The sequence below is a fragment of the Oncorhynchus mykiss genome, chromosome 8, assembly GCF_013265735.2.
Source record: "Oncorhynchus mykiss isolate Arlee chromosome 8, USDA_OmykA_1.1, whole genome shotgun sequence".
Lineage (NCBI taxonomy): Eukaryota > Metazoa > Chordata > Actinopteri > Salmoniformes > Salmonidae > Oncorhynchus > Oncorhynchus mykiss.
This window is the reverse complement of record NC_048572.1, coordinates 55,294,680-55,314,163: the sequence shown is the minus strand read 5'-3', so window position 1 is coordinate 55,314,163 and position 19,484 is coordinate 55,294,680. Positions and strand designations below refer to the sequence as shown.

General features: G+C 43.7%; 2 protein-coding genes across 3 annotated transcripts; one reads left to right on the top strand and one right to left on the bottom strand.

Annotated features, from left to right (window-relative positions):
* The first annotated feature begins 559 nt into the window (after positions 1–559).
* LOC110530161 (atypical chemokine receptor 4) lies at positions 560–9,484 on the top strand. Its single transcript, XM_021613011.2, has 2 exons — positions 560–755; positions 4,762–9,484. The coding sequence occupies exons 1-2, from the start codon at positions 673–675 to the stop codon at positions 5,885–5,887; spliced, it is 1,209 nt and encodes a 402-aa protein (XP_021468686.1). The 5' UTR covers positions 560–672; the 3' UTR covers positions 5,888–9,484.
* Positions 9,485–9,689: 205 nt separating this feature from the next.
* On the bottom strand, positions 9,690–15,034 carry e2f5 (E2F transcription factor 5). 2 transcript variants are annotated; one of them, XM_021613013.2, is made up of 8 exons: positions 14,630–15,034; positions 13,500–13,609; positions 13,166–13,327; positions 12,551–12,659; positions 11,986–12,295; positions 11,532–11,711; positions 11,256–11,294; positions 9,690–11,090 (listed from the first exon to the last, which is right to left on the bottom strand). In XM_021613013.2, the coding sequence occupies exons 1-8, from the start codon at positions 14,765–14,767 to the stop codon at positions 11,014–11,016; spliced, it is 1,125 nt and encodes a 374-aa protein (XP_021468688.1). In that variant the 5' UTR covers positions 14,768–15,034; the 3' UTR covers positions 9,690–11,013. The 2 variants fall into 2 exon arrangements, with proteins under 2 accessions (XP_021468688.1, XP_021468687.1); XM_021613012.2 differs by having other exon boundaries at positions 9,690–11,123; positions 14,630–15,032.
* Between the last annotated feature and the right edge of the window lie 4,450 nt (positions 15,035–19,484).

The following is a 19,484-nucleotide window of genomic DNA, read 5'->3' as shown; positions in this document are numbered from 1 at the left end:
AAGACAATGATCCAAAACATAAAGCAAAATCTACAATGGAATGGTTCAAAAATAAACATATCCAGGTGTTAGAATGGCCAAGTCAAAGTCCAGACTTGAATCCAATCGAGAATCTGTGGAAAGAACTGAAAACTGCTGTTCACAAATGCTCTCCATCCAACCTCACTGAGCTCGAGCTGTTTTACAAGGAGGAATGGGAAAAAATTTCAGTCTCTCGATGTGCAAAATTGATAGAGACATACCCCAAGCGACTTACAGCTGTAATCGCAGCAAAAGGTGTCGCTACAAAGTATTAACTTAAGGGGGCTGAATAATTTTGCACGCCCAATTTTTCAGTTTTTGATTTGTTAAAAAAGTTTGAAATATCCAATAAATGTCGTTCCACTTCATGATTGTGTCCCACTTGTTGTTGATTCTTCACAAAAGAATACAGTTTTATATCTTTATGTTTGAAGCCTGAAATGTGGCAAAAGGTCGCAAAGTTCAAGGGGGCCGAATACTTGCGCAAGGCACTGTATATTAGTAGGAATGCTGTACTCTGTTATGATTGAGCAAATTAGGTGTGTTTTTCTCGCTCTCTCCCTCCCCTCTCATTCTCATTCTGTCATTCTCTCTCTCTCTCTCTCTCTCTCCCTCAATCTCAAAAAATAACACCCTCCTTGTGATGTGCTTATGAGTCAGAGTTCCCAAAAGCACAGCGGAGGATACGGACCAGTAGCTACAGCTCACTGCAGTAGAGGAGACGAGCAGATGCGGTAAGGCTTACTTATTTGTGGAAAAAGTATTCCTGGTGTTGACATTGTGAAGCTGGTTAGTAGTTGATATGTTCCTTAGCGAGCAAAAGCATTTGACTATAGATTGGCTGAAGATATGATTGGATGTGGAGAGACAGGTATACAGCATAAAGAAACAAAGACACCCTATGTATGTCATATACTTTCCCCAAATGTGTAGAGTAAATCCAGGTGAATGTTTTTCAGCTTGATTGATTGATTTAATTTCCCGAAATGCTATATCCACCAATTTGTATGTGTTCATCAGAAATGACTTTGATTTTTTTATGAATAGATTTTTGTACAAAAAGCTATGTACCCATTGTTTCAGCTGAAATGGAATGTTTGTGTCCTGTATATTTGTACTGTGATATGTTTTTGTCTCACCTAGCTATCTTAAGATGAATGCACTTACTGTACATCGCTCTGGATAAAAGCCTCTGCTAAATCAGTGTTTCCCAACCCTGGTCCTCTAATACACCAAACAGTACACAGTTTCGTTGTAGCCCCTGACAAACCCACCTCATTCAACTCATTGAGGGGTTGATGATTAATTGGCAAGTTGAATCAGGTGTGCTTGTCCAGTGTTACAGAGTGCTTGAGGACCTGGGTTGGGAAACACGGTGCTAAATGACAAAAATGTCAAATGTAAATGTTTTACATGCAGACCTCATACTACTGTATTGATAAAATCATATATTTTATATATATCGATGTCACAAATGTATCATTTGCTAATTCCTTTGTTGAAAATGTAGTTATTTGTTACATTTGACTGTGTAAAAACCTAGCAGTACAACTCATTTCTCTGAGAGTGGGGTGGATATATAGCATTTAGCGGAGAAACATGATTATTTGTCTCTCTGAAATGAAACCACCAAGTGATAGATTTTAAACAGAAACAGCCTCCTGCTATGATTAGATAGCGGAAAAAACACACCAATCTGTTAAAAGCTAACATTTCTGAAAATGTATATATAACGTTTTGGTGAGAAACTCTTTATTTCTAGTGTCTGTTATTATTGGTCCATCACTGGTGAGAATGTCTGGGATGGGCATAACACACACATACCCTACTGGATGATACACATATTACACCTGTTACCTATAACATTACATTTAATTTGTGGTTCTTTTAACTCCTCTATGGTACCTATGCTCCTGATGCACTTAGATAGCCATGAGACACAGGAGTTTAACCCCACCTTTCTGCCTGTATGAGTAAGACGTTAGATCACATTCACACATTTTACAGCCCCCAATGATTTTGTAACCTCATGAGGTAAAAGACGCAACGGAAAGAGTTGGGATGGATTGAGCAAATGGAATTTCGATAGCGTTTCCACCTGGACCCGTGGAATGTGTGTGTGTGTGTGTGTGTGTGTATTCGGTCATCTTCCTCTGACTGTGCACTGAGAAGAGGAAAAAGCAAAGTGATTGTGAAGTGACTGTGGCCCAAACTTTGTCTCTGGTCTCCATATAATCACTCTCTGCCTGTTGTAATTCTTGCTTTTTATGCCTTGCATTTTATTTTACTGTATCTGTTTTACTGTAAAATCCATTGAGATGTTAAAATGTAAATGCACTTTCAATGAAAGGTGCATTTAAAATAAATAAGTGCACTATTGAGACCAGCTAACTTGGTGAAGCATCCCAGTTATCAGAAAGGATCTCACATGAAAAGACGAGTAGATTCATGCTCTACTCTGCATCTCAAAACCACATTTTGTTTCGACACCCACCCTTTGGGTGTGACAAACCGTTGTCCCCACACACAATGACTCAGGGAAATAGAGGTGTTAACATTCCTTTCTTTTTGCCTTACCATTTCAATGTGTATACTGAACAAAAATATAAACACAATAAGTATTGTTCCTATGTGTCATGACCTGAAATTAAAGATCCCAGAAATGTTCTATATGTACAAAGATCTTATTTCTCTAAATTGTTGTGCACAAATTTGTTTACATCCCTGTTAGTGAGCATTTCTCCTTTGCCAAATGAATCCATCCACCTGAAAGGTGTAGCATATCAAGAAGTTGATTAAACAGCATGGTCATTACACACCTTGTGCTGGGGACAATAAAAGGCCACTCTAAAATCTGCAGTTTTGTCACAAAACACAATGCCACCCCAATTTCGTGGTATCCAATTGTTTAGTAGCTACTATCTTGTCTCATTGCTACAACTCCCGTACGAGCTCGGGAGAGAGGAAGGTTGAAAGTCATGCAACACTTGGGAGCCCAATTTACAGTTGAAACCGAGATTCATCAGTGAAGACCACACTTCTCCAGTGAGCCAGTGGCCATCGAAGGTGGCCATCGTCCTCCTCCGACACACAACCCAACCAAGCCGCACTGCTTCTTAACACAGCGCGCATCCAACCCAGAAGCCAGCCGCACCAATGTGTCGGAGGAAACACCGTGCACCTGGCAACCTTGGTTAGAGCGCATTGCGCACGGCCCGCCATAGGAGTCGCTGGTGCGCGAATTGTGCGTCGCCCCACGGACCTCCCGGTCGCGGCTGGTTACGACAGAGCCTGGGCGCGAACCCAGAGTCTCTGATGGCACAGCCGGCGCTGCAGCACAGCGCCGTTAACCACTGCGCCACCCGGGAGGCCCTCGATGTCGCAAGTTTTGAGGGAGTGTGCACTTGGCATGCTGACTGCAGGAATGTGCATCAGAGCTGTTGCCAGATAACTAAATGTTTATTTCTCTACGGCCTCGAATGTCGTTTTAGAAAATTTGGCAGACCTCCATATTTGGCTTCTTCACCTACAAAATCATCTGAGACCAGTCACCAGGACAGCTGATGAATCTGTGGGTTGGCACAACCAAATGATTTCTGCACAAACTGTCAGAAGCTCATCTGCATGCTCGTCATCCTCATCAGGGTCTTGACCTGACTGCAGTTCGGTGTCATAACCAATGTCAGTGGGCAAATACTCACCTTCGATGGCCACTGGCACACTGGAGAAGTGTGGTCTTCACTGATGAATCTCGGTTTCAACTGTAAATTAGGCTCCCAAGTGTTGCAGTGGTCTAAGGCACTGCATCTCAGTGTTAGAGGCATCACAACAGGCCATGATTTGGAATCCCATAGGGCGGCGCACAATTGGTCCAGCGTTGTCCGGGTTAGGGTTTGGCTGGAGAAGGCCGTCATTGTAAATAAGAATTTGTTCTTAACTGACTTGCCTAGTTAAAAAATGTAAATACCGGGAAGATGTCGTGTGGGCGAGAGGTTTGCCGATGTCAACGTTGTGAACAGAATGCCCCATGGTGGAGGTGGGGTTATGGTATGGACAGGCATAAACTACGGACAACAAACAGAATTGCAATTTATGGTTGGAAATTTGAATGCACAGATACCGTGGCGAGATCCTGAGGCCCATTGTCGTGCCATTCGTCCGCCGCCATCACCTCATATATCAACAAGATAATGCAAGGCCCCATGTTGAAAGGATCTGTACACAGTTGCTGGAAGCTGAAAATGTCCCTCTTCCTCCAAGGCCTTTATACTCACTAGACATGTCACCCATTGAGCATGTTTGGGATGCTCTGGATCGACGTGTGCGACAGCGCGTTCCAGTTCCCGCCAATATCCAGCAACTTCGCACAGCCATTGAAGAGGAGGGGACATTCCACAGGCCAAAATCAGGCTGATCAACTCTATGCGAAGGAGATGTGTTGCGCTGCATGAGGCAAATGGTGGTCACACCAAATACGGACTGGTTTTCTGATCCACGCCCCAACTTTTTTTTAAAGGTATCTGTAACCAAAATATGCATACCTGTATTCCCAGTAAATGAGCTGTAACTCACTAAAATCTTTGAAATTGTTGCATGTTGCGTTTATATTTTTGTTCAATGTAATTTAATTTGATCTGAATTTGATGCACAGACCGGGTTGAACAAGGTGAATTCCTTTAAAGACCCTCTGTACTACTGACTTCCAGTGCTCCATCGTAATCTTCCTGCTTTGTCCTACAGATACAGATATTCCTCCAGTATGGATCTGACCGAAGAGGATGACTATGATTACCACAACAACCTCACCCTGAACTACAGCTACGAGGACTACCACACCGTGTGTGAGAAGGCTGATGTGCGCTCCTTCGCTGGCCTCTTCCTCCCTGTGGTGTACGCAGCCTGTGTGGTGGTGGGGCTAGCCGGGAACTCCCTGGTGCTAGCTGTGTACGCCTACCACAAATGTCTGAGAAGAAGCATGACGGAAGCCTTCCTAGCCCACTTGGCCGTAGCCGACCTCCTCCTCCTCCTCACCCTGCCCTTCTGGGCTGCAGACGCGGCACTGGGCTGGGAGCTGGGCCTGCCTCTCTGTAAGCTGGTCTCGGCTTGCTACGCCATCAACTTCACCTGTTGCATGCTGCTGCTAGCCTGTGTTAGCATGGACCGCTACCTAGCATCTGTTAGAGCGGAGGGCAGGAACCAGGGAAGGCTGGGCAGGGTCTTCACCCGGGCGCACTGTGGGAAGGTCTGCCTAGGGGTGTGGGCTGTGGCTTTTCTCCTGGGTCTTCCCGATCTTCTGTTCTCCACAGTAAGGGAGACCTCCAGGAGGAGGGTCTGCATGGCCATCTACCCGCCCAGTCTGGCCCGGGAGGTCAAGGCCTGCCTGGAGGTGGTTGAGGTCCTACTGGGTTTCCTGATTCCTCTCCTGGTTATGATGTGGTGCTACGCCGGCGTGGGGCGTGTGCTGAGGCGGCTGCCCGAGGAGAGCAGGAGCAGGAGGCGGAGAGCTATCCGGGTGTTGCTGGTCGTGGTGGGGTTGTTCGTGGTCACCCAGTTGCCCTATAACGCGGTGAAGATGTGGCGGGCGATGGACTCGGTCTACACACTGGTGACCCACTGTGGTGTGAGTAAGGCCCTGGACCGGGCGGCACAGGTCACTGAGAGCCTGGCTCTGACCCACTGCTGTCTCAACCCACTACTCTATGTCTTCCTAGGGTCCTCCTTCAGACAATATGCGCTGAAAACAGCCAAGGCGTTTGGAGAAAGGACGAAGAGGAGAAGGGGGGAGCAGAGAGAGGACGAAGGAACGGAGATGTCCTTCAACTCTCACAACACTGCCTCTCAGGAGACCAGCACCTTCTCCATATGAAAGAGAAGAGAGAGGGGGAGAGAGAGAGAGAGAGAGAGAGAGAGAGAGAGAGAGAGAGAGAGAGAGAGAGGATCTCTTTGGCTAACACCTTTGTATCACATGAGATTCTAGCACTTTTATAGAATGAGGACCTCCTCAACCCACCAAATACCCGCCTCCCCTCAAGAAAGCCAGTCTGGAAAGATCTACCTAATGATGACTTCAACTGACATCTGACCTGGACACAATGGGAGTTACCGGACCTGACAAATAATCACCTCATCCCCACCCCCACGCAACAGCCCCCTGGTTTCAACCTCCCCGGGAAGGAGGGATTCACCCTCAATAGGTTCAGGACTGGCCACGGCCACCAATAGGGCATGAAAGAAAGCCCACCATATGCCTGTGGGGTGGCGCAAACCCTGCACCACATTCTTGAAGTCTGTCCAATCTACAAACTCAGCGGAGGCCTGCTCACCCTTAACACAGCAGGACTGGAAGCAATCACTTGGCTAAAAGATTTGATTCATAATCTTGCTTCAGTGTATTAAGAAGCTATCAGTGCTGTATAACCAGATGCTTTAGTATCATTAATACTATATATCTGCTGCTATGGAATTATTGAGCCCAACCAGGGGAAGGGTAAGGGCTAGCCTGGTCCCAGATCTGTTTGTAAATGTGCTGTCGTGCCAGCTCCTATGGTCATTGTCAAGGGGAAGTGACAAAACAGCACAAACAGATGGGATTAGGCTAAGGAGACGCATTCCAGTTATCAGAAAGGGTCTAGCATAAAAAAAACGAGTAGATTCATCCTCTACCCTGCATCTTGAAACCACATTTTTGTTTTGACACCAGCCCTTGTCCTCAGACATGTGGTTGACAATGACCTCGGGGATAGGGAAGTGTTTACATTCCTGTCTTTTTCTATCAAAACAACGACAAGTTCCAGACGTTAATTAAAGCGAAATTATAGGGTTGCACAGAACGCAAACACACACACCCTCTCGATTGGCCTAGCATGTTGGGGAGTTCACACTTGTCAGTGGGGCCAGGGTACATTGTATTCGTGTGAGATAAGAAAATGGCTATTTGAAGTTGTAAGTTACTCCTACTAATAGCAGTCCTCTGGGATGGGTGGTGCCGCTAATTACAATCACATTAACTCATTCCTCCAAATGTCAGCCACAACTTACCAAAACAGGTCAATCTTCTCCACTCTCTAAAAAAACAGCTGCATTATGTGGGGTGTGTCAGCCTGACCTCAGAGCCATACAAGACATATCATATGTATTTTTGACCACCTCCAGGACGTGATAACTACAAATGGTCTAGTTACTTTAGACAGAAACAAAACTAGGGAGGTTGGTCAGGGAGGATGAGTGGGTGTAATCTGCGACCGTCTAGCAATCCAAAAGGTTGCATGTTTTTGAGTCGCGTCAGTGACAACTGTAGCATCTTAGCTAACCCTTCACCTAACCCTTATTCTAAATGTAACCCATTTCACCTAACCTGCTACAGAAATATAACATTTACATAAGTATTCACACCCATGAGTCAATACTTTGTAGAAGTGATTACGGCTGTGAGTCTTTCTGGGTAAGTCTCTAAGAGCTTTCTTTGCACACCTGGATTGTGCAACAATTGCTCGTTATTCTTTTCCAAAATTCTTCAAGCTCTGTCAAATTTGTTGTTGATCATTGAAAGACAACTATTGTCAGGTCTGCCATATCAAAGTAGATTTAAATCAAAACTGTAACTCAGCCACTCAGGAACATTCACGGTCTTCTTGGTAAGCAACTCCAGTGTATATTTGGCCTTGTGATTTAGGTTATTGTCCTGCTGAAAGGTGAATTAATCTCCTAGTGTCTGGTGGAAAGTAGACTGAACCAGGATTTTGACTGTGCTTAGCTCCATTCCATTTATTTTTTATCCTGATTTTTTATCCTGAAACGCATTGAATAACACATTCATAAATGGCAAAAAAAGACAAGTAAAAAAATGTATCATAAGGAATACATTTTTGAAGTGTCTGTCCTAAGGCGCAGGATATATATACATTATTTTTGGGGCACAAAACTACCTCCATACTTCCATTCATTTGTATGGGTTACCTTTAGACGAGTCCCGTGGGGAAGAAGAGCAAAACGTGTTTGTGAGAGTCTGTCTCCCCTTTCTATTGAGTGGTCATATTCGTTTTTAGGCCAAACCGTTCAGACACTAAAGACGTTTTTGTGAGAAGACCAATTTTCGTGATGTATCTTGATCTGACAAACAGCCCTGTTAGCTCTGTCACTGTCTACTGCAGATGCAGAACGGCGACATAGGCGGATGAAATTAACTGAGACGCAGCCCACGCAACAACAAAAAATAACATATCTCTATTTTAAACTGACAGATTTTGATGGGGGTTTTATTATGTTTCTTAGATTGACGCACCGGTGCCAGAACAGAAGTACTCTATTGGGGTGTTATTTTCTTAAGTACTATTCTTGGGATCAGAGGAATCTCTAAAGATGTAAGCCCTGGGAACAATGTCAATCCCTCAGTCTCAAAACTAAAGACACTAAATACCAGCATCACCCGAAGACCCAGAGACATTGTTCGTAATATTCAGTTTGCAACATGTTTCATTTGCTTTAAGAGTGTGGTAGGAAAAATCGAACTATTATTTCACCTGCAAAAGAACAGTGAGCCTTTCAAAAAACCTGAGGCATCTGCTCTGTATATTACACAGTTTTTACATGATCAGTCTATGCTCTTAGCCAAAACCCTCTGTTGTGGACAAAATTTTGAGTAACATCCCCACTCTTTCCACCCTAAAGAAATCAAGAAATCTGTTAGGTACATTTATTATTCAGCTCCTTGTCCACCTCAGAAATTCACCCGATTGCGAGTGAGCAGCAAGATTGAGACCGCATTTAAACACTTGTTAGTTGTTAAAGGTCCAGAACAGTTATTCTGATTCACATGTAAAATAGCCTTTTGAGTGACTAAAATATCCCCTATACTTGGCATAGAAATGCTCAAAATTTGAGAAAAACTACTCTTTCTACCAGAAATGTTGAAAATACAGGCTGTGGGCAGGGATCTTACTTACTGAAATTCCCATGTCAAGAAACTTGGATGCAGTGAGCAGTGTTGCAGTAAAATCATCTCATGCTAATTTGGTGATACACAAAGCAACTCAAACATTGAAATTGCATCAATAATGTCAAATCTTTTACATCTGCCATTCGGCATGTCTCTTGTGATGAGGTTCACAGCAGCAGCGACAGATGTGTTGACATGACAACTGTGTCAGAGTTTTGAAAGACTCCTCCTCCTTTTTTATTCCATGCAGGCTGAAGACCTAGCTAGCCAGTAACTAGTCTAAACTTTTAATTGTATTTGCTGACACCCTAATCAAATGTTCATCCAAATATCCAATTTTGTGAAAAACATGATTTTGACTGTTCATGACCCTTAACCCGCTTATTTTTTTTTATTCAGTGATGTATCAGTGTTGATGTTTTGGTTGCAATCTGGTACCATCTGAGCTTGTTGTTGAAATGCCTTGTTTTTACACTTTTTTTCTGTACAATGTCAACAAATAAACACCATTCTTACCCAGAAAATGTATAGTAAGCAAGGACAGATGAATGATGTCATACTAGTCTATGGACCAGATTTTGTAATTCATTTACTCAAAATGTATACTTAAGTTGGTGTTTATTATTACCATCAGTAAAATGTTTATGGTAGGGTAACATTCCTGTTATTGACAGGTAATCAAATATACAACCTACTGCATACGAACTCATTACAACAGTACATGACCATTAGCCCACAGCAATTGAATGTGTTTAATATAAAACTTTGGTCCAACAAAATGTGCAAATATACAAAATATAACAAAATCACAAAACAATATTCCTTTGATTAGGAAAAGAAACTAGAAATATACAAAAAGCGCTTCACACAAGGCACCATTCTGGTCTATAAAAATTCAGACCAATTGTCATACGGCAGGTTAAATTATCATAAGGCAGTTGAACAGCTCCAAGTCCTGCAAAAATAACTACAACCAAGAATAATTTTCTTTCATTGAAGTAAAAAAAAAAAAAAAACTCTATTATACATCTATTCAAATATAACTAGTTAAGGGAAATAACATATTTAAGCCTAAAATATTAGCAGTCACATTCATTTACAAAGCAAAACAGTAACATCCATACAGTTAGGCCTCGAGTTAAATAAGACTGAGTAAGATCGAGTTCAGAAAGACGCTTCACATTGCATGGTGGAGATGAGGAAGACATAAGAGTCAGTGAGAATCAATACTACCTGACGTAATTACAGACAATCACACTGGATCAACAAGCATCTCCACGACCGGAAACGTCAATAACTGTGTCCATGTCAGCAACGAACACCATCACATGACTATTTGAGGTGTTTAAATATCAGAAGGACCTACAGAAAAAGAAAAACCATGGCGTCAACGCAACGCGATTCAGTTGTGGAAAATACTTTGGTCGTCCAAACAAAGACGATGTAGAGATGCATCTAAATAAGTGCATTGGATAGCCAACAACCCCACATCATGGCTGCATCCACTCAGGCACTTCGCTATCTGTAATATTCCTCTAGAATGTAGCAGAGGTTTTCCTTCACCTGACTCAAGTATGGCTGTATTATTGTCTGGACTCTCGATGTATTCCCCTCACACATGAATGAGAAACTTCCCTCAGGACCCCCATTTGAGCACTGTGACTCCTGGTATAAACAAAGGGCGACCAATTACGGTCATACAGCGGATAAAATCCTCATCATCCTCTGGCAGATAGGTTCAGCTGCTACATTCTTCATAATTCACATTTGGACAGATAGTAATGGCTGGTAGAGCCATAGCTAGAGATGACTGACGGCTGGGAATAAGAGGTCATAATAGGTCGCTGATATCTAGGGACTCAGAAAATGTCGGTGTTTAGGGTTGATGCCAAAGGGATATTATTAGGAGTACAACCATTGGCAGAATAGGCAGTGCACTAATAACTCAATGTAGGCTTAAATGAGGAAATTTAAACATGACAGAAGAACCTCTGCTACGCTAGGGAAAAGTAAAGAAACACCCCGCTGTTTGTACGAACATGATGCCCTCTCGTCCCTCAGTAATTGAGGATCTGGACGTCGAACAGATCACAGACTCCCTCATTGTCATCCAGGTTGAAGTTGTAGTCCACCCCTGCATTGGGAGACAGTCGCAGCAGAGGGAACACTGTAACACAAAATAGAGAGAGGAGAAAACTCAAATCTCACACTGTTAAACTTGTATATCTTGATGGTCTTTGGAGAGAGAATATTGAGAGCAGCTAGATAGGATCTTTAGACTCTCAGCCCTAATGTTTACCATCAGAAGACATCAGCTCATCTATTAGGTCAGCCACACCTAAAGAACACAGAAAACATTTCTGTAAGTACGCCACACAGGGAGTAAAGCCATTTTAATACAAGCCCACATCCAAATCAGTTGGCCACCCTCCCAGTTCCAGACCTCCCTCAGGCTGCTCTCCTGAGGGAGAGACCTCCCCTGCCCTCTCACCCCGCTCCCTCACATTCTCTCTCCCCCTTCAGCTAGTCTCCTGTGTTGGTTAGTTTCAGCAGGCTGCACACTTCCCCCTCTCACCCTCTCTCTCTTCCTTCATGTGGTCTCCTGTGTTGGTTAATTTCAGAAGGCTGCCCATGTCCAGCATGGACTGGAGCTCCTGGCCCAAGTGTCCTCCCAGAACCCCTTGCTGCTGGACACCTGTTGGCATGCCGACCAACTGCTGCATTGCTAGACCAGTAGTCGCCTGAGGGTGGCATTCTACAGGAGGGGAAGGGGGACAAAACAGTAGCATGGCATTAGTCTGGAGCATGACGGGATTTGATGCTGCAAGTACTTCCCATTGCTCTTACTCCCTCATCTATACAGTTGTTGATTTCAGATATGACAATAACAATCTTTTTTTTTTTTAAGTCACTGAAATCCTTAGCCTGTAGCAATCAGAAGGGAATCTAAGATATCACCACCAGTAATTGGTAGGATATCTTCACAACTGATGAAAGCCCTGAGTGAATGGCCTAGTAGTCCTCCTTACCCATGTGTATGTCTGGTGGGGTGGAGGAGGGTGTAAGATCCTCATCGTGCCTCCGCAGTGGCGCCATCTTGTGTTCAGAGATGTGGTGTGTCACAGGGCTGGGGAAATGGGCTGAGTCAGAGGGCAGGGGGAACCTCTGCAGGTCCGCAGGGGTGGTGGGTGGGGTAGGCATAGAAGACAGGTCCTCTGGGGGAGGCACAGAGAACACAACGGGTCTGGAGGAACCAGACTCTTTGTTGATGAGCATCACCTGGATCGGCGCAGACGTGCTCCTTAGATTCACCTGGTACCTCTTCTGGCCTCTCTGACCCTAGGAGACCATGGGGACAGTTTGTAGACCAAATAGCCTTTTCATAAAATGGTGTCGACCCAAAACAAACTGTTCTGGTTCGGATAGTTTCTTTCCACATCATCCTTTCCAGTACAGTTCAACCAACTCTGGTGTATGCGTAAACAGTCCAGCCCAGTATGGCTTAGCTTGGTTCGACTTAGCTCAGTAGTGTGAAATAGGTATAAAGCGCACAACTTTGTTCCAATATCCACCCTAGCATACCACATGACATACCGTTTCAGGCACCGGTACCTCCAGCTGTGTTCCTGAGGGAGCGACCACCGCCAGGAGAGTATCTCCGCTGAACGCATCACAGATGTCCTCGTGGGTCACATACATATACGTGGGCGGTGTTAAGGAAAGAAATGGGGAGAGAGACTGAAGTGGAGCAGGAAAGACTGACGTGATAATCCGTGTAAACTGGAAAAACTAGACCAAGAGCATTAAACAACAAAGAGCCTAAAACTGAACTGACATGCTAATTACACTCGTGTATGTAATCCCATCCTTACATTTAACAGATTTCCTCCGTTGAGTTCATCGTTAAAAGTAGGGGGGCCTTTCAGGGACATAATCACTGTCGGCATAGATGAGGTAGAACACAGGTGTAAGAGAAACAGACAAGACCCATCTCATATTTCACCTCGTCTAATCCAAAATTCAGCCCAGTCTTAAGACTGAATCCTTCTTCTCAAATTCTCACTAACGTCCCACCAATAAATGCATGATTCACGCTAAACTTCGAGCTACACGAGTTTCTCGAGTGACTTACGGTCAGTAACACATGCAACCTAATGGGGCAGTGCCCCACCACCCCCACAGTGCGAGGGAGTTCATGTTGAAGGATATCTGCTGGCGATGGGGTCATCGTTCATGTGTTTGATGCTCTGCTCCAGCCAGGCCTTCTGGCTGTCAAGCTCCTTCTCCTGCTCCTCCAGCTCACACAGCTGAGCTGTCAGCACCTCCACCTGCTCCAGCACCTCTGCTGTCTGGCAGCCCAGGTTCTCCCCTCTTGGACAGGATGAGAGAAGGAGTTTGAATGGAAGAATGTGTGTGTAGGGCATTTGGATGTGCAGTGATTTTTCACATTCCTTTCCCTTATGTCTTGCATGGAAATTAACACCATCCAGAGTGACTGACTTCAATCACCCTGACCCTGCAGACAACAGGCTGCCCAACTCACCTCCACTGAATTATGTTCTTGGTTTTCTTCTCGATGAGGCCCACTCCCTCCAGCACGTTGGTGATGTCATAGATCCTCCTCTTCTGTCTCACGGCCAAGCTGTCTGCAGCCTGTCAATGGACACAACAGACGTGTTTAAAAACTAGACAATACTGACAGACACCTGAAGAGACCATTACTGAGAAAACTAATCTTGAGGAAAACTGTACAGTCACAATACATTGGGGATGAAAACCCATGCAAAGACGTGGAAATGATGAAGCTGCTTTCTATTGTGTAGAATTAAACTACCGAGTACTGTGTATATACGCCTACCCCCCCAGCCTCAGAATTGGCACAAACCAACCAAAACTTGGCACATGAAGACTAAGTAGACTTCATACAATGGAAGGAGAGGGAGGGAGCCTGCCTGCCTACTGAGTAAACAGCCTGCTGTGGCGCGCAAGTAGAGGGGGAAATGGCCAAACTCCTTATCAGTGAAGGAGTTGAAAACAGCCAGTTCAAATAGCCAGGTTGTCCAGGTGGGTAGTAAGTTAGGTGGAAGTAGTCTACTCTGCATTAATCAATCAATCATTACAATCACTGTAAAAGGAAGGAAATCTTGTCAGGAAACAGACACTGATGGGGGTGGGGTTAGTAGGGATGGCCAGGTGGCCCAGTTGTGATCATCTTGGTCCCATTAACAGTTTAAGTAAGTTGTTGCATAACATGCATGTCCAGAAAACAATATTTCATAGCTATGGACCAATGACAACAGGTAGCTAGCTATGGAGCCAACAAGCTAGCTGCCTTGCTAGGTATATGCCTTTAAGTGGGGAGATATAAATTAAGGCATTTGATAGAAATGAAAACTGGCAGAATGAAAGTGTGCCAGCACCTAACTAGCTAGCTAGCAAACTTGGTAGAAGACAAAAATGTGACAACATTCTTCACTGTTAAATGACCTTGAGACGTTATAACACATTGACAATCTGATATTTGGTCAGAAGAATGACTGGTGAATCAAGACCTTGCTTTGGCTTTGTTCAATTTCACACCAATTTCTCTGGCTGGATGATGGGGGAAAAACACCGACATAACATTGCATAAATAGTGAAAAATATGAGGAGAAGCAAGCTTCGACAACTGACCACTTTCAGGTCAAGTACGCCGTCCTTCGCCTCTTGGAGTAAAGTCACGAACTTGATTGTGAGCAGCCCCAAACTTTTCTCATGTCGACTCGATGCGGCTCCGCCGTTCGGCAGGCTCGAGCGCACAGACTCAGCCATTGTCTCGAGGTCCTGGGTGAGAAATGTTTCTGTGAGCTAGCTAGGTTGTTGAACTCACTTCTTGGGTGGTGAGGTGATGGTTGAGAGAAACGGGAATTTTCTCCATTCAGTTTATTTACCTCAGTCAGGACGACGGCAAATACTGTTTGAGGTTTTTAAAACAAACGGAAGTGACGTTAGATTACAATTGCCATGGCAACTTCCCTTACCCCATGCAGAGATATTAGCAAAAACAGTCCGGTATGAAGATAGGCAGAAACTGCTTCGATAATAGAAATCCCCGATCACACTTGTAGATGATGTCATAGCGACGTTGGCTAGCTAAGCTCATGCGCAGAAACACCTCTCTCTCTCAAAAGTTTTAGAACATCCACTCATTCAAGGGTTTTTACTTTACTACTACTTTACTATTTTCTACATTGTAGAATAGTGAAGACATCAAAACTATGAAATAACACACATGGAATCATCTAGTAATCAAAAGTGTTAAATAGACACACTTTGATGACAGCTTGACAGCTTTTCACAATCTTGGCATTCTCTCAACCAGCTTCACCTGGAATGCTAGCAGTCTTGAAGGAGTTCCCACATATGCTGAGCACTTGCTGGTTGCTTTTCCTTTACTCTGTGGTCCGACTTTTCCCAAACCATCTCAATTTGGCTGAGGTCTGGGGATTGTGGAGGCCAGGACATCTGATGAAATTTGATTACTCTCCTTGGTCAAATAGCCCTTACACAGCCTGGAGGTGTGTTGGGTCATTGTCCTGTTGAAAAACAAATGATAGTCCCACTGGGATGGCGTATTGCTGCAGAATGCGGTGGTAGCCATGCTAGTTAAGTGTGCCTTGAATAAAATAAAATAAAATCACAGACTGTGTCAACACCTCCTCCTCCATGCTTCACGGTGGGAACCACACATGCAGAGATCATCCGTTCACCTACTCTGCGTCTCACAAAAATACGGTTGGAACCAAAAATCTCAAAGGACAGATTTCCACTGGTCTAATGTCGATTGCTTGTGTTTCTTTGCCCAAGCAAGTCTCTTCTTCTTATTGGTCCTTTAGTAGTGGTTTCTTTGCATCAATTCAACCATGAAGGCCTGAGTCACACAGTCTCCTCTGAACAGTTGATGTTGAGATGTGTCTATTACTTGAACTCAGTGAGCATTTATTGGGCTGCAATCTGAGGTGGAGTTAACTCTAATGAACTTATCCTCCACAGCAGAGGTAACTCTTTGTCTTCCTTTCCTGTGGTGGTGAAATTTTCTGGATTGACAGACCTTCATGTCTTTAAATAATGATGGACTGTCATTTCTCTTTGCTTTTTGAGCTGCTCTTGCCATAATATGGACTTGATATTTTACTAAATAGGACTGACTACCTTCTGTGCACCACCCCTACCTTGTCACAACACAACTGATTGCCTCAAACGCATTAAGGAAAGAAATTCCACAAATGTACTTTTAACAAGGCACACCTGTTAATTGAAATGCATTCCAGGTGACTACCTCATGAAGCTGGTTGAAAGAAATCCAAGAGTGTGCAAAGCTGTCATCAAGGCAAAGAGTGGCTACTTCACTATTTCATAGTTTTGATGTCTTCATTATTATTCTACAATATAGAAAATAGTAAATAAATAAAAACCCTTGAATGAGTAGGTGTGTCAACTTTTGACTGGTACTGTACATGTCAGTACATACACACAAGTAGGTCACATGGGGGAGAGGCTTTGTGCTATGAGGTGTTGATTTATTTGTTTTTTGAAACCAGGTTTGCGGTTCACTTGAACTTTTAAAGATGGAAAGGAGTTCCATGCATTCATAGCTCTGTAAAATATTCTGTTTCCTTACATTTGTCCTGGACCTGGGGACTTTGAAAAGACCCCTGGTGGCATGTCTGGTGGGGTAAGTGTGTGTGTCAATGTTGTGTGTAAGTTGACTATGCAAACAATTTAGAATTCCCATAAATATTTCTTATAAAAACAATTATTGAAGCAGTCACAGAAAAACACAAGAAAAACCCTGGAATGAGTAATCAAACTTTTGACTGGTACTATATGGCATACTGGTACTAAATGGCATCAGTTTTACGGGCCCCAACCAAAAGTGCTATTATGTGTTTTTTTCACATTATTTGTAACTTATTTTGTACATAATGTTTCTGCCTGCAACTGTATCTTACGGCGAAAAAGAGCTTCTGGATATCAGGATCACTCACCTCGGATTAGACAAAGATTTTTTCTTCAACAAGCAGGACGCACAAGACATTCTCCAAACCCCCGACAAGGCCAACATCCCAGTTATTGGCAAGAGGAAGAGACGCAGGTACAGGGGACACAGAGCGGGGTGCCTCGTAAGGATTCGCAGAAGGCGAGTGGGAAAGCTGTCGTTACCGTCAATATTACTCGCCAACGTGCAATCATTGGACAAGAAATTAGACGAGGTATGATTATGAATATCCTACCAATGGGACATCAAAAACTGTACTATCTTATGTTTCACGAAATCGTGGCTGAATAATGACATGGATATTCAGCTAGCGGGATATACGCTGCACCGGCAAGATAAAACAGGTAAGACGAGGGGAGGTGTTCTGTGCATACAACAGCTGGTGCACAAAATCTAAGGAAGTCTAGATTTTGCTCGCCTGAAGTAGAGTATCTTGTGATAAAATTCAGACCACACTATTTGCCTAGAGTTCTCAGCTATACCTTTCGTGGCTGTTTATTTACCACCACAGAAGGATGCTGACACTAAGACTGCACTCAGTCAGCTGTATAAGGAAATAAACAAACAGGAAACCACTCACCCAGAGGCGGCGCTCCTAGTGGCCAGAGACTTTAATGCAGGGAAACTTAAAATCAGTTCTACCTAATTTCTATCAACATGTTAAATGTGCAACCAGAGGAAAACAAATTATAGATCACCTGTACTCTACACACAGAGAAGTGTACAAAGCTCTCCCTCGCCCTCCATTTGGTAAATCCGACCACAATTCTATCCTCCTGATTACTGCTTACAAGCTAAAATTAAAGCAGGAAGCACCAGTGACTCGGTCTATAAAAAAGTGGTCAGGTGAAGCAGATGCTAAACTACAGGACTGTTTTGCTATCACAGACTGGAACATGTTCCGGGATTCATCCGATGGCATTGAGGAGTACACCACATCAGTCACTGGCTTTATCAATAAGTGCATCGAGGACGTCGTCCCCACAGTGACTAAGTACATACCCCAACCAGAAGCCATAGATTACAGCCAAAATTCGCACTGAGCTAAAGGGTAGAACTGCCGCTTTCAAGGTGCGGGACTCTAACCCGGAAGCTTATAAGAAATCCTGCTATGCCCTCCGATTAACCATCAAACAGGCAAAGCATCAATACAGGGTTAAGATTGAATCATACTACACCGGCTCTGACGCTCGTCTTATGTGGCAGGGCTTGCAAACTATTACAGACTACAATGGGAAGCACAGCCACGAGCTGCCCAGTGACACGAGCCTGCCAGACGAGCTAAATCACTTCTATGCTCGCTTAGAGGAAAACAACACTGAGGCATGCATGAGAGCATCAGCTGCTCCGGACGACTGTGTGATCCCGCTCTCTGTAGCCGACGTGAGTAAGACCTTTAAACAGGTCAACTTTCAGGCACGACTCCAACACCATCATTACGTTTGCAGACAACACAACAGTGATCACTGACAGCGATGAGACGGCCTGTAGGGAGTCGGTCAGAGACCTGGCCGGGTGGTGCCAGAATAACAAACTATCCCTCAATGTAACCAAGACTAAGGAGATGATTGTGGACTACAGGAAAAGGAGGACCGAGCACTCCCCCATTCTCATCGACTGGGTTGTAGTTGAGCAGGTTGAGAGCTTCAAGTTCCTTGGTGTTCACATCACCAACAAACTAGAATGGTCCAAGCACACCAAGACAGTTGATTTTATTGTATGTATTTACTTGTTTATACCTGTGTTTTGTTAGAATTTTTTGATGTAGGGATGTAAGTTGTTGATAATTTTGTACAATGAAAAAAAAAGTGTATATATAACTAAATAAATAATAATCATGCGCAGAAACACGTCATTTTCGAATGGTCGCACCAAACTGAGCGTGTGCAGGGCGTCAAATCAAAGGCACTCCTTCAATATTTTTTAAATTGAACCTTTATTTAACTAGATATAAAGTTGTTGACGAAAAGTGCCAGTTGTCACTTTTACAAGGTTTTTAAAAATGTTGAACCTTTATTTAACTAGCAAGTCAGTTAAGAATAAATTCTTATTTACAATGACAGCCTAGGAACAGTGGGTTAACTGTGTTGTTCAGGGGAAGAAAGACAGATTTTTACCTTGTCAGTTTGGGGATTTGATCTAGCAATATTCAACCACTTAAGACATTGGCTCAAATCTAGGTTGTGGCTTTAGATTTCTAGAAAATTAACAACTAATGAATAATTATTCCCCATAGCTAGCTACCTTGACTTCTCAAATCCCAAACCCAGCCTGGTCTGTTTCGCGCGTTCCAGAAGTCTCGCAATGTTGCGCCTATGGGTTTAGAAACCAGGGAATAACGACTGCCACGTCACATAGGGGATTTCAAGTTGATGGCCGACCATGGTTACAAAGATATTCTACTCTATGCTCACATCTATCTGTGGCGGTACTGCAAGCATTGTTTTCAGAAAGCAGTATTCCCCCATTATAGTGAATTGGGAAATGGCT

Excerpts from the sequence above, each read along its gene's own strand:
- LOC110530161 (XM_021613011.2), top strand. The coding sequence starts at position 673 with ATGAGTCAGAGTTCCCAAAAGCACAGCGGAGGATACGGACCAGTAGCT. Across the intron at positions 756-4,761 it reads AGAGGAGACGAGCAGATGCG|ATACAGATATTCCTCCAGTA; the intron begins GTAAGGCTTACT and ends TTTGTCCTACAG.
- e2f5 (XM_021613012.2), bottom strand. The coding sequence starts at position 14,767 with ATGGCTGAGTCTGTGCGCTCGAGCCTGCCGAACGGCGGAGCCGCATCG. Across the intron at positions 13,328-13,499 it reads AAGAACATAATTCAGTGGAG|AGGGGAGAACCTGGGCTGCC; the intron begins GTGAGTTGGGCA and ends ATCCTGTCCAAG. Across the intron at positions 12,296-12,550 it reads AGGTACCGGTGCCTGAAACG|GGTCAGAGAGGCCAGAAGAG; the intron begins GTATGTCATGTG and ends ATGGTCTCCTAG.